General features: G+C 38.4%; 1 protein-coding gene across 1 annotated transcript; it reads left to right on the forward strand.

The window, feature by feature from the left end:
- The first annotated feature begins 307 nt into the window (after positions 1-307).
- Positions 308-9,281, forward strand: LOC110960900 (interleukin-1 receptor type 2-like). Its single transcript, XM_051944894.1, has 8 exons — positions 308-664; positions 851-917; positions 4,072-4,309; positions 5,501-5,678; positions 5,802-5,994; positions 6,086-6,209; positions 6,341-6,486; positions 6,631-9,281. The coding sequence occupies exons 2-8, from the start codon at positions 863-865 to the stop codon at positions 6,807-6,809; spliced, it is 1,113 nt and encodes a 370-aa protein (XP_051800854.1). The 5' UTR covers positions 308-664; positions 851-862; the 3' UTR covers positions 6,810-9,281.
- The last annotated feature ends 3,854 nt before the right edge of the window (positions 9,282-13,135 follow it).

A 13,135-nucleotide genomic window follows, 5' to 3' on the forward strand; every position in this document is an offset into this window, starting at 1 on the left:
AGGGGGCTTTTATTCTGAAAATCCACATCAGATTGACCTGATTTTCACTCGGTGTCTTCCTGAAGTGGAGTACTATCAATCTGAAGTGGAACAGTGGAATAATAACAGGCAGTTTGGGAGAAATATGAATGCTAATGTACATGATATATATATATATATATATATATATATGTATATATATATATATATATATATATATATATATATATATATATTTATATGCAAATATGCCATTTTGGGGGGGGCTTTTATGCTGAAATTCCAAATCCGACCAACGTCACTCTTCGCGGATGTCACACGCTTGAATAATAACGGCAATTTATAAAAGATCGCTCTTGACGTACTGTTTAGCATATGCGCGCACCGCGTTTCCAAGTGAGGGCTAGTTTGACCAAGCATTTCGCAGTGAGGGCTGGCTTGACCGCGGTCAGCTGCGCATAGACGCCAATATTATTTCTGTAGCTTTAAAGACAGCGACTCTTGATAAAATTGGCCTTGTAGCACATTATCTGGCTTACAACGATTTGAAGGAGGTATCGTTTATGTTTTGACAACATATATCTCAAGAGTTATTGAGGCTGGAAGTTAGAAACTGAGGGTTGCAGCAAAATAGAAAGTGTAAATAAATGGTTAGAAAGAAGTGGAGATGTCTTCCGAGAAAACCGTGAGTCATGGTGCTACCTAATGATTGACCGATTCTATTTAAACAGAATTACTCAAATCCCGGTGATACATTCTGGAGGTCGTGCGCATTTTAATGTCCCTCCCTACATGAGTCACTTGTTCGTCATCACACATGATAGAAATGATGTGTTTTTCAGCAGATCTTGACTTCTCTCTTCTCCTTCAGTGAATCAACATCATGACGACACAGAAAACACTGCTGGTCCTTCCGCTGCTCCTCACATTACTGACAGGTAGGAGAAATCCTGATTTATAACACTTTACGATGGATGCAATGTGGTGCACAAAAACCTGCTTAATGACTGAATATATGTGTTTGCGTGTGTTTCATCTATGTATTTTTAAAAACAATTTACCAATTTACTGTTATTTCACTGGGAGCGTTTTTTAAAATAGTTTTTATCCACATTTTTTCTTTTCTTTGTTTTTTTTTTTTTTTTACAGTTTACTGTTATATATTTTCCCTCTTTTGTTGAACTGAAGATCATAACTAGTAAAATGACTTACTTTTTATTGTCTTATATGTTAACCATATTAAAAAACAAATCAAAACAAAGATATAAACAAGCAATATTTACTGACTAGAATATTTTCTTTAGCATCTAAAGACAAGAGGTTGTCAACATTATGATAAATAATAAAATATTTCACTGAGCTTTGGCTCTCTAGATTAGATATACAGTATATACACATTATATACAGTTAGCTTTAGCTATGCAATGTAAACATGAGTAAATGCAGTGAATGGGTCTGAGTTAGTGTGTGGATCAGCTGAGTCTGTTCCTGTACCAGTGTCTCCTTTACTGACAAACCATTAAAATTACAGTGACTGTAAATTATAGACAACAATACTGTTACATTTTTTAAATTTTTTCTTTATTTTTATCAGCTGCATCTGGTCCATTCAAAGTCCCCCAGACTGAAAAACTTTATACATTATGTAGGGACTGATTGGAAGTATTTAATGACAGATGTGCAGCCTGGTCTGCCCAGCTAATCAACATTTTAAAGTCAACACTTTGACCATAGTTCATGGCAGTCCATTGTTCTCCATCTTGCATCCATCCAGAGTTGTAACTAAACACTGCTCAGGAATTTAGATTCACATTGTTTTGTTTAATCATCCACAGTTAGTGTATACACTCCCCTCCAAAAGTACTGGAACAGTGAGCCCAATTCATTATTTTTGCTGTAGACTGAAAACATTTGGGTTTTACATTAAACAATGAATAGGAGACAGCAGGTCAACATTTCAGCTCTTATTTCCAGGTGGTCACATCTGGATCTGATATACAACTTAGAAGATTGCACCTTTTGTTTGAACCTACCCATTTTTCTTGTAAGCAAAAGTATTGGAACATGTGACAGACAGGTGTGTTTTGTTGCCCTGGTGTGTCCTGTTACATGATTATTCAGACAATAAATAGAACTCAATGTCTACGCTCAGTTTCAGATTTGGGTTTTGTCTGTGCATCCTGCATCTATAGTTAGAGATGTAACCAACATGAAAACCAGAGAGCTGTCTATAGGTGAAAGACAAGCATATGTGAAGCTGACAGAAGATGGAAAATCTATCAGGACCGTTGTGCTAACATTGGCCATGGCTAGTATAACTGTTTGGAATGTTGTGAAGACGAAAGAAGGCACTGGTATACTAACAGACGTCAAATGGGTAGATGAAAGAAAACAGCAGCAGAGACATTGTGAGAGCTATAAAGAAAGACCCTGAAACAACTGTTAGTGACACCAGCAACAACCTAAAGAGGGCAGGAGTGAAGATGTCCCAATCTACTGTTCACAGAAGACTTCATTAACAAAAGTACAGAGGCAACACCAGAAGATAAACCACTCATTAGCAAAAAGAATAGGAAGGACAGGCTGGAATTTGCCAAAAAAAAAGTACAGAGATGAGCCTCAGAAATTCTGGGACAAAGTTTTATGGACTTATTAGACAAAGATGAACCTTTACTGAAGTGGTGGAAAGACTGAAGTTTGGAGAAATAAAGGATCTGCTCATGATCCCAAACATACAAGCTGATCTGTGAAACACAGTGGAGATAATGTCATGGCTTCTTCTGGGACTGGCTCATTAGTCTTCACTGGTGATGTAACACATGGTGACAGCAGCAGAATGAGCTCAGAAGTCTACAGAGACATTTTGTCTGCCAATTTAAAGAAAGATGCAACCAAACTGATTGGGAGATCTTTCATCGTGCAGCAAGATAACGACCCAAAACACACTGCCAAAACGACAAAGGAGTTCATCAGAGGCAAGAAGTGGAAGGTTTTAGACTGGCCAAGTCACTCTCCAGACTTCAACCCTGTAGAGCTGCATTTTACCTTCTGAAGAAGAGACTAAAGGGATTAACAACACCATAACAAACAATAACTGAAAGGGGTTGTGGGGAAAGCCTGGAAAACCTTCACAAAATGCAAAAGTTTGGTGATTCATTGGGTCACAGGCTTGATGCAGTTATTGCAACTAAATAAATCTTATTCACTTTAATCTCTTTTAAGTCGATCTGTTCCAATACTTTTGCTCACCTAAAATGTGGTGTTCTGTTACAAATAATGCTATCTTCTAAGTTGTGTACCAGATGCAGATGGAAATACTGGAAATAAAAGCTGAAAGGTTGATCTCTTGTCTCAGTTCATTTTTTGACCCAAATGTTTTCAGTGTACAGCAGAAATAAAGGAACTGGCTTCACTGTTCCTGTACTTCTGGAGGAAGTATGTAAGAAAACATTTTTCAGGTATACAATATTTAAGACTCAGGATTAAAATTCCCCAAAAGATTCAGCATCTCAGAGAAAAACACACAAAGATTGTAGATGTTAACCCTACTCAACTTTAAAGGAAAGGCTGGACCGTTAATATCTTTATTTCTGAGAGTTTTCTTAACACAGGTAACAAAAGCCATCCACCAAAAGCTCAATAATCCATTAACTCATCACTGTGTGTCAAAAACTACAAAAACATAAGTGTAAAAATTACAATTTGAGATTTCAGGCACAGTAACTTCTCGGAGTCAGATGTCTTGACAACTTTACAGTCAACTATAGTTCGGGAAGTTATTGTCTTCAGCCAAAAAAAAAAACACATCACATGACACTTTGTTTTCCATATGTTTGTAGTTTTTGTGGTGTGATAAGCTAACCAACTGGTTTCTGTAGCTTTATTATAACTGTAAAGTCAATTTTGGATGGATGGATGGATGGATGGATGGATGGATGGATGGATGGATGGATGGATGGATGGATGGATGGATGGATGGATGGATGGATGGCTAGATGTGAGGTACAATAATAACATTTAATTATCTGAAGGCAGTTCATTTAGCAGTTTTCCACCATTGAAGGAAATAAAATGTATTACATTTATTTGCAGGTGTGATGAGTTCACAGGAAGCCCAGGTGTTATATGCCAGGGCAGGTGAGATGGTGGTGCTAGAGTGCCCTTATCTCAGTTACAAAGATGGTACACCGCTGTGGACCAATCACTCCACCCAGGATGTGAATGTGATCAACAGCATGTCCACATCAGCTGACGTGCTGATTCATGGCCGGAGCCTTGTCATTCTCAGAGCTTCTATAAACCATCAGGGCAACTACTCATGCTCCTATGGGTAAGATATAAACACTCTTAAATGGATCCGTAATGGCATTTCTGTGTTACAGCTGAGCAGTTTGCTTCTAGAAAACACATTTTGACTGTGTGGGCTTTTGCTGATGCTGAGCAAATCTTTAAACAGATCTATGTGGTACGAATAGGTCAGACATAAAATTGATTTTATTCTAAAGTGCTGAAATATATTTGCACTCATACTCTTCAAGCAAAGTTTGTATGGGATTAGTTTTTAAGAATGTTGTATCTAACATCACTTTTGCATCTTTGTCCTTGTGTACTTTGAGATAAATATGAACATCAGAATACTTACATGCTAAAAAAAATAAAGAAGTGAAAAAACCATGTCTACATGCAAATGTTTGGCAGGTACCTACCATCTTAGCGTGCCAACATTTGCTAATTAGCAATAAACATACATACGCATGCCTACCTGCATAAAAACAGCTCCCTCCTACCTGAACCCTCTCAGCAAACATTTCCTATTGCCTCCTGCACTGCCTTTAGGCACCAGGAGGTCCTATCATGCTTGAACTTGTTTTGTTGCACTTATCCAGGTTGTTTTCTTCTGACTAGATCTTTGCTTGTGTTGAATCTGCTGTCATCTACATAGAGAAAAAATCACATTCACACCTACAGAGAGTTTAGAATTACCAGTTAACCTCAGCATGTTTTTGGACTGTGGGAGGAAGTCTCTGTGAAAACGAACCCATGCACAAGGAGAACCAGCAAACTTCACACAGAAAGACAGAAGGCTCAGTGTTTAGATTGCCTTTGCAGTTGTGGCTCCCACGCTGTACAACGTTTTGCCCCTCTCTGTGCAGTCTGCAAATAGCCTCTCCATTTTTAAAACACATCTTAAGACCCACTGGTTCACCCTGGCCTTTGACTGAGCAGAGTCACATTCAATGGACCTTTCACTGTTTAATTTTACTGTCTTATTGTTTTGCTTTTACTGTTCTTGTATTGTTGATTATTTACTTTACTGTAAAGCACTTGGGTGGGCCATAGACCTTTAAAAGTGCTATATAAATAAATCTGACACTGACATTGACATTGGCCACTGGCTCCGTACAAAATTAATATTTGTAAACTGATCCTTTAGCCCTCCTTACTTTCACATTCAGTCTCGTCTCTATTCAGATGTGGAGTGAAACCTGCATATCAACATTTCCTTTTCATGCTATGACAGGAATGCTAGCAGGCAGTTCTGGTTTGGGCTGACAGTGTACGCAACACAGTCCAGAGAGCATGGAGAGAAGAACCAGAACCCTTCAACATGCTACATGCAGCAGTCATGCAGATTGATATGCCCTTTTGTAAACATCACTCCTGTAAATATCACCAGAAACGGCATTACATGGCGCAAGGTATTTAAAATCGGCGCATTCTGGAGCATGATTGAGATTTGATTGTAAAATGTTGTTGCAGTGTTGTAAGGTCTTTATAAATAGGAATGTTGGCTGCGTGTAAACTCAGCTTCTGTTTTGCAGGAGGGCGAGTCATCGCCACAAAACGGTTACTTCGAGAGCATCAGTGAAAAAGACAGCGGCATCTACACCTGCACCAGATCTTACCTGTACCGTGGTCAAACGTACAACGTGACCTTTACAGTCACAGTAGAAGTCAAGCCCAGCAGTGAGATACTGTTGCCACACAAAAATGATGTATTTCATGTAGATTTGGGTGAGTTCATGTCTAGATTCGCACACGTACTCAGCTGTAGCTTTAAAATGTAACACTTATGAAAATTGTATGTGAACTTCTCTTTTTCTAGGCTCAACAGTGGTGATTAACTGCACAGCTCTTGTGAATTCAAACTTTGATGACGTGTTCTGGTTGAGTGGGACATCATTTGTGGAAAGGAGCAACAGCCTTCCAGTCTTCTACAATTATACACGGTAAATGTTTCACACACACGTCCTTCCCCTCACAGCTACGTAGCCACAATCCCCACTCAGCACAGGAATAATCAGAGCTAACAGCTGCGCTTCCGGGTCTTCCTCCATCCCTGAATTTATTTCCTTTACAGAGTGAAAAATGCAGAAGAGGAAAAGCTGACAGCGTCTTTAGTTTTCCAAAAAATATCAGAGGAGGATCTGTTGAGAAATTATACCTGCAAACTGGAATCTAGCCACCAGTCCTCCAGCTTCATCACCATCACCCTGACTCGAAAAGGTACGTTGTTAGATCAACTGTTGTATAAAGCTGCTTTTTCACTTCATGCATTCAAATGACAATTGTAATCTAACATCAATCTGTGTACTCCTTTTTTTCTGAGTTTATTTAATGTTTTAAACATTTTCCTCTGTATACCTACAGCTCATCATTTCCCTCTCTCCCTGACTGTCTGCATTGTGGCCATCCTGGTGGTGATTATCCTAACTATAGTCGGTGCAGTGATCTTATTTCGTGTTTGCAGCCGCAGGAAAGGCTGCATAAGGCTGCACAGAGTGGAGAGGAACAGTTCAAACCTCTCCACGTCCTGGTCCAGGGTCTGACCTGCTCATCGATGTCCATGCATGTCCCGGATGGAGCATTAAAACTGACAAAGTGCACAGATTCATTACCAAATTCCTTATATTATGGAATGACTATAGCAGTGTTTTTAGTATTAGACTGCAAAATGGTTTTTTTTTTTATTATTTATTTGAGATTTTTATTTAGCTGACATCACTTTTTAGCAGAATTCTAAATAAGCTCAATATTTTAAAAATATATTTATGTTTTAAAGTGGGCTGCACAGTGGAGTAGTGGTTAGCACTTTTGCCTTGCAACAGGAAGATCCCCGGTTCAAATCCCTGCCTGGGCCTGGGGTCTTTCTGCAGGGAGTTTGCATGTTCTCCCTGTGCATGTGTGGGTTTTCTCACGTTTTTAACATGTTCAGCATTTTTGAACAAATTAGTTCACAAAAACATCTGTAAACCTGGGTCCAAACTTTTGACTGGTAGTGTAAGTAGCATATAAAGAAAAGTTCATCACAAAGAAAAATCCAGGTGACCTGTGGAGGGTTCTTCAGATCAGCTTATTTAATGCTTTTCTGACACCTAGTGGACAAAATTAGTAAATTCAAAAAATGGCTCTCATTTGAAGATACCATGAATAAAATGTTTTAATTGCAAATTCTGTTCAATATTACACTAAAATCCAAATCTGCTCCGTCACAGTCTGCCATGAAAATACAGACGGAGAACTTCAATCAGATGCTGTGGTGAGAAATCACCGGAAAAGGAACAAATGTCAGGAGCTGCAAGATAATAATACATTGCTTACATAGCACCCTTAAGAACAGCGTTCACAGGGCACTTTAACAGTTAAGACACGTAAACACAGAAGCAATCAAACAAGACCAGGCAGAGTAGTCAAATAAAACAAACAGTAAAAATGATAATAAGTTAAATGAATTATTAGCTACATTAACATGCATATCAGACAAAGGAAGTAGGCAGTTTAAAAATTAAACAATATGATTCAAGGTTAAAAATTAGAAATTAAAAATCTCTGACAAACAAAGAATTAAAGATGACTTCACACCAAAGAAATACGCAACCAAAATTAAAATAACACGAGAGAACATATACCATAAACAGAGCTAAAAGTAAACTTAACATAAAAGGAAGTCAGTAATAGTCGGTTTCAGAAGTGATTTTAAAGAAATTACTGACTCTGCAGGCCTCATCCCCTCAGGCAGGTTGTTCCTGATGGAGAAAAATCTGTCACCCTTAGATTTAAACCTTGACTTTGGAACAACATATGCAAAATGCAATCTCAATTGATTTGGAGTCCTCCTCGGTTAACGTGATAACTGCAGTGCCTCTGTTGTAAATACAGCAGAAGCTCCACTGCTGTATCTGTTATCAGCTGTTTTTGAGAAAGAGCAAGAACAGATTTTATGCCACACAGCACGTTTTTATGACAGAGAAAAGTAAAAATGATGTGAAAAGTGTGCAGCTTGTGACCTTGCCGCCCTCTATCTAACAGCTCACAGGGACTAAATCGTCTCTTGAGAAGTAATTTCAGAATGTAAAATACATTCAGTGGCTGCTGCTGTGAAAATCCAGACCTTTAATCGTATCAACGCTTCGTTGAGGTTTATTACAAATTGTAAAATGTCAACACACCACTATGAGTTATACTCTCGGGTGGGATGGCCATCTCTAGCCACCAGAAGGATTCATCATTGGTATATTTTCATATAGAAGGTAATACTTGGACTGCTTCCTACCTGCATTTGCTCCTCAACAGCATAGAAAAGTTGTGATCTTCACTCGCTCCGCTCACAAGATCATCTGTTACTTTTAGTTCCACGTGTTCGTACTGAGCTGGGTAAAAAAGCTTTTGCTTATTCTGCACCTTCTGCCCGGAACATGTTGCAGAAAGATTTCAGATTAACTGAGTTCATCTCATTGAGTGCCTTTAAATCAAAACTGCAAGTTCTTGAGGCCATTTCTACAACTTCTACTTGTTTTTTATAACTTGTTTTGTAAATTTTATTATTGTTGTTGTTTTTATTTCTTTTCTTTTTTTTTTTGTATATTAATCATGTCTTAACTGTGTGATTTTATAACTGTTTTGTATCCGCTGCTGCTTATCTTGGCCAGGACTCCCTTGGAAAAGAGGTTTTTAATCTCAATGGGATCTTTCCTGGTTAAATAAAGGTTAAATTAAAAAAAAAATCAAAAGCAAGTTGCTGAGAAATTTACACCTGCAGCAACTGACTTTTAGCCACTTGGGGGCAACACAGGAAAAGACACTGTGAGCAAAGCATCAACATACAGTATTTACAGGTGATTACTTGGACACTTAAAGGCATTATGGAGGATGTTTTTTGTTTGTTTGTTTAATTTGTCTGATTCACATAAAATGAATATACTGACCTTTAGTGGACTTGTATGTATGGTCTCTAAAAGAATAAAAAATAAAAAATAAATAACTGTGGACATGGCAGGACCTGAAAAACATCAGCCAATCAACGCGCTCGGACCGAGGCGTTTGCTTTGCTCCCTTTCCTGTCAATCAAAAATCTTCCGGCTCAGGCCTAGTTACGTAGATTACGTACGCCTTGGACTTACGTGTTTTCTGTATGTGTTGCTTTGGTACAGCTTCGTAGTTAGCTGGCGACTTGTTTTACTCATCTTTTTTTACATAATGGCAGATAAAGATCCAGGGGGACCCAGCCGTAAAAGACAACTTCACGAGTGCTACGCAAGTTTCTGGAGGGGGGCGTTTCTTCGTAAATGTTAAGAGGGGGGAGGTTTAGAGGGGGGTGAGGGAGAGGTTGTATGTGCGCATGTGCATGCTACGTTCCAAGTCGTAGGAAATTAAATCTCCTCTAATGCCTTTAATCAGGCTCTTTGCATCAACACATTCAGTTTGTAGCGAAACATTAAAAAATGTCTGCTTATATTTAATGGCATCAATATAGCAAGAGCTTAAATGTGCTAATCTTGTTGGGCACAGTGCCCAAAGTTTAGAGACTCAACAGACACACATGAAGTTAACACATTTATCTCATATTTGTCCCATCAGTGAAGGCTTGGAGTGCTCCCTGCAGGCGTTCTCTCAGACCTGGACCGGCATTGGAGACATTTTGTTAAGAAATAACTCCATGTTTCAAAGAAATGACACAGTGAGAGCAATGAAGGTGAACCAAAACAGTAAAATTAAAATCAGTATCATCCATAAAGCTGAGAGGAGCTGCACTTTCAGCTAACAGTTCACTTAAACTGATCACTACCTTTTCACACTGACACATTGCGTACATCGGTGCCCCATTAATGCTGCTGATGTTGTTGTCTGCCAGCTAGCGTGTTTGTGTGGTTGTGGCCGCACCGACACGCTACAACACACGCACCAGGCTTTGAAATTCCACCAACACATGACACAACTGACAATAATAATACATTTTAATTGTATGGCACTTTTCAGGACACTCAAAGATGCTTTACAGAATATCATCAAACATTAAAAATATATAAATAAAATAAGTCATAAAACAAATCATAAATATAAGTTCATGTTATGTGTATACATGACATTTGCCTACACAATAGATCATAATAGCAAAATCCAGATATTGAATGGAAAAGTCTGCCACCTTGGGTTTTTTTTTGTTGTTTTGTTTTTAAATGGGAAATTCCTTTGATTTTACAGGAAACAGTCGTTTGTTTCAATTCTGGTACTACTCAGTCTGTAGCAGCAGTTGCGTAATGTGTGTGGTGGTTTTGGAGAATCTTAGTCAAGTCTTTAAAAATAACACCTTTCGACATCATTAATAAAATCAGTAACAGTTCGACCAGCGCTAGGAACTTAGTTAAGATGTCTTGAGTCCCCTGACTGATGGAAATCCAATGCAGTGTTGCTAGATTTAACAAAAGTGGGTGGGTTTGGCTTTTTCACAACTTGACATTCTCATGACCCTTCTTGGAGCGTGACCTTTCTCCTGGCTGTTAGCAGAACAACCGAAGAATATTTGCTTCTGTGTTTCCTTCACCAACCTGAACTATCCAAAAACAATCATAGAGCAGCATCTGGACATAGACTTAGTATTGTGTAGCAGAAACAGGCTTTTTTTGTGCAGTTCTAATAATCTAGCCATGCATTAGATTCATCTTGCAAATTGCAACCACTCGTAAGGAACCTGAACCCCAAGTTGTGTGTTTCATGGAAATGTAAGTGCACTTACTGAAACTCTGCACTTAGTGACACTATTCATGTTCTGGTTCTTCATTTGAATATTTCCATTTTGTAATTACTTTTCATTTCTGAAGGAAATATCCCACTTTTTACCCCCTACATTTGATTCACAGCTGTATGTATTACCTACATTTTAGATCAGTATTTTATCTGTAAAAGTATTTATATCAATTTGTAAAATAGGGATTTCAAGCTGTTGCAATTAGTGCTTTATTGCGGACATAACTGTGTGGCATGTACCCATTAATGAATATGCAATAATACTTTAATAAAGTGGTCTGTATATGATAAATATAACACTGAAAGGGGTCATGCAGTATTCCTACCTTTATTTAAGTAAGAAATATCAGTTTAAGTATTTATTTAAGTAAGAACTACCTTCAGGTATTGAACCTTTAATGACATTATTTGGCTCTTTTTAATATAAAATGTGGTTCTGTCAGTAGTTCATTGCCTCTTCTAAAGGGTTATAGAAGTCCACGAATGCAACCAAAGGCCTGGCTCTGCTGGAAGTGTCCTCGTTTTAAAGGATCGTTTTTTCCTCCCACAGCTGCTACAGAGGTCTGTTTGGTTTCTCTGTCTTTTTCCTTGCTGCTGTTGTTGTAGCTTTTCTCTTTCATATTATGTGAAATGCTCAGAGATTACACATATTGTGAATTGGTGCTACAGTCCATAAAAACACTTAAAAACCATGTGTATAATGGCAGTCTAGAGTTTCTGATGGCTCCTACAACTCTTAATTTTCTGTGATGGAAACACATGGATCTTTGTCACAAAGACAATCATATATTTTGGTTATTTCATAGATTTATTACTGGGCTTCTACAAATATGACTATCTACTGAGTCAAAAATATACGCATTAGTTTAAATGCCCCTTATCCATTTTCATCCCGACTAGGCAGTCCTGGTAGTTGTCCACAAGCTTCTGGTTGTATCCTTGACAGAACTGGTGTCATTCAACTACATTTGTTGACTTTCCTACACAGATGTGTTTCTTCAGCTCAGCCTACAAGTTATTGATGGGTTTAAGTCAGGACTTTGAGAAACCTTCATTCTAGCCTGATTTAAACATTTCTTTATCACTTTTAATGTGTGCTTCGGGTCATTGTCTTGTAACACCAAAGTGCATCTGGGACCCAGCCTACTGGGTGATGATTTTAAGTTTTCTTGAAGAATATGGAGATACTCCTAAAAAAAAAAGCAGCAAAACAGCCCTAGAGCATAATGCTGCCACCACCCTGCTTGATTAATTCTTTTTTTTTTTACCAGGTATGATGAGTTGAGAACAATTTCCAGTTTCCAATGATGACCTGGCAAGAGGCCCCAACAGGAAGAAAGATAAAAATTAAACAATACATACAAGAAAGGGGCACACAAATGTTTAAAACTGTCAGCAATTCAGTGAAAACATTCAGCATGTGCAGTGGTCAGCTAGGGTCTGCTGCAGCTTCTGCTTAAACATGTGAAGAGATGGAAGAGATGACACTCTCAGAGATTTTTGGAGGGAATTCAATCAATCGCTGCAACAAAGCCAAAGGAATTCTGTCCGAAGACCTTGGAGATAGAGAGTGTTATGAAATCACTGGACCTCAGGTGGTAGTTGGTATGGGAGGGGTGTAGGAGGTGGGAGAGGTATAGAGGAGTCTTCCCTGATAGGGTCTTGTAGGTGAGAAAAAGCCACCAGTTTGTAAAGGTCACAATGGTGGGTGGAGAAAGGAGCATCGGTAGCATCACTCAGCCGTCCATCATTAGGAGATAATTGCCCGTTGGATTTTAACACCGCCTATAACCAAACACCACATGGCATTTTTGCTGAAAAATTCTTCTAAACATCCACACTTGACTCACACACTATTTATATTGAATAACTCAGAAAGCGTTGGAGTCTGGCCAGTCTTTTCTTCAGGAGGAAATGACATCATGTGGAGCAGGTCATGTGATCTGGAATTAACACACGTCCTTGAGAGGTGTTTTTGTAATGGGTAAATTAGTTGAAAGTGAGTTCTCGGACACAGATACAATTTGTTATTTTCCCTATAAAATTTGATATAGTGGACTTGTTGAAAAAGAACTATCTCAACTTTGTAAAAAGAGCACAATTAAAATACTTTTTGAATCAGTTTCTTTTG

The sequence above is a fragment of the Acanthochromis polyacanthus genome, chromosome 2 (genome assembly GCF_021347895.1).
Source record: "Acanthochromis polyacanthus isolate Apoly-LR-REF ecotype Palm Island chromosome 2, KAUST_Apoly_ChrSc, whole genome shotgun sequence".
NCBI classification, from domain to species: Eukaryota; Metazoa; Chordata; class Actinopteri; family Pomacentridae; genus Acanthochromis; species Acanthochromis polyacanthus.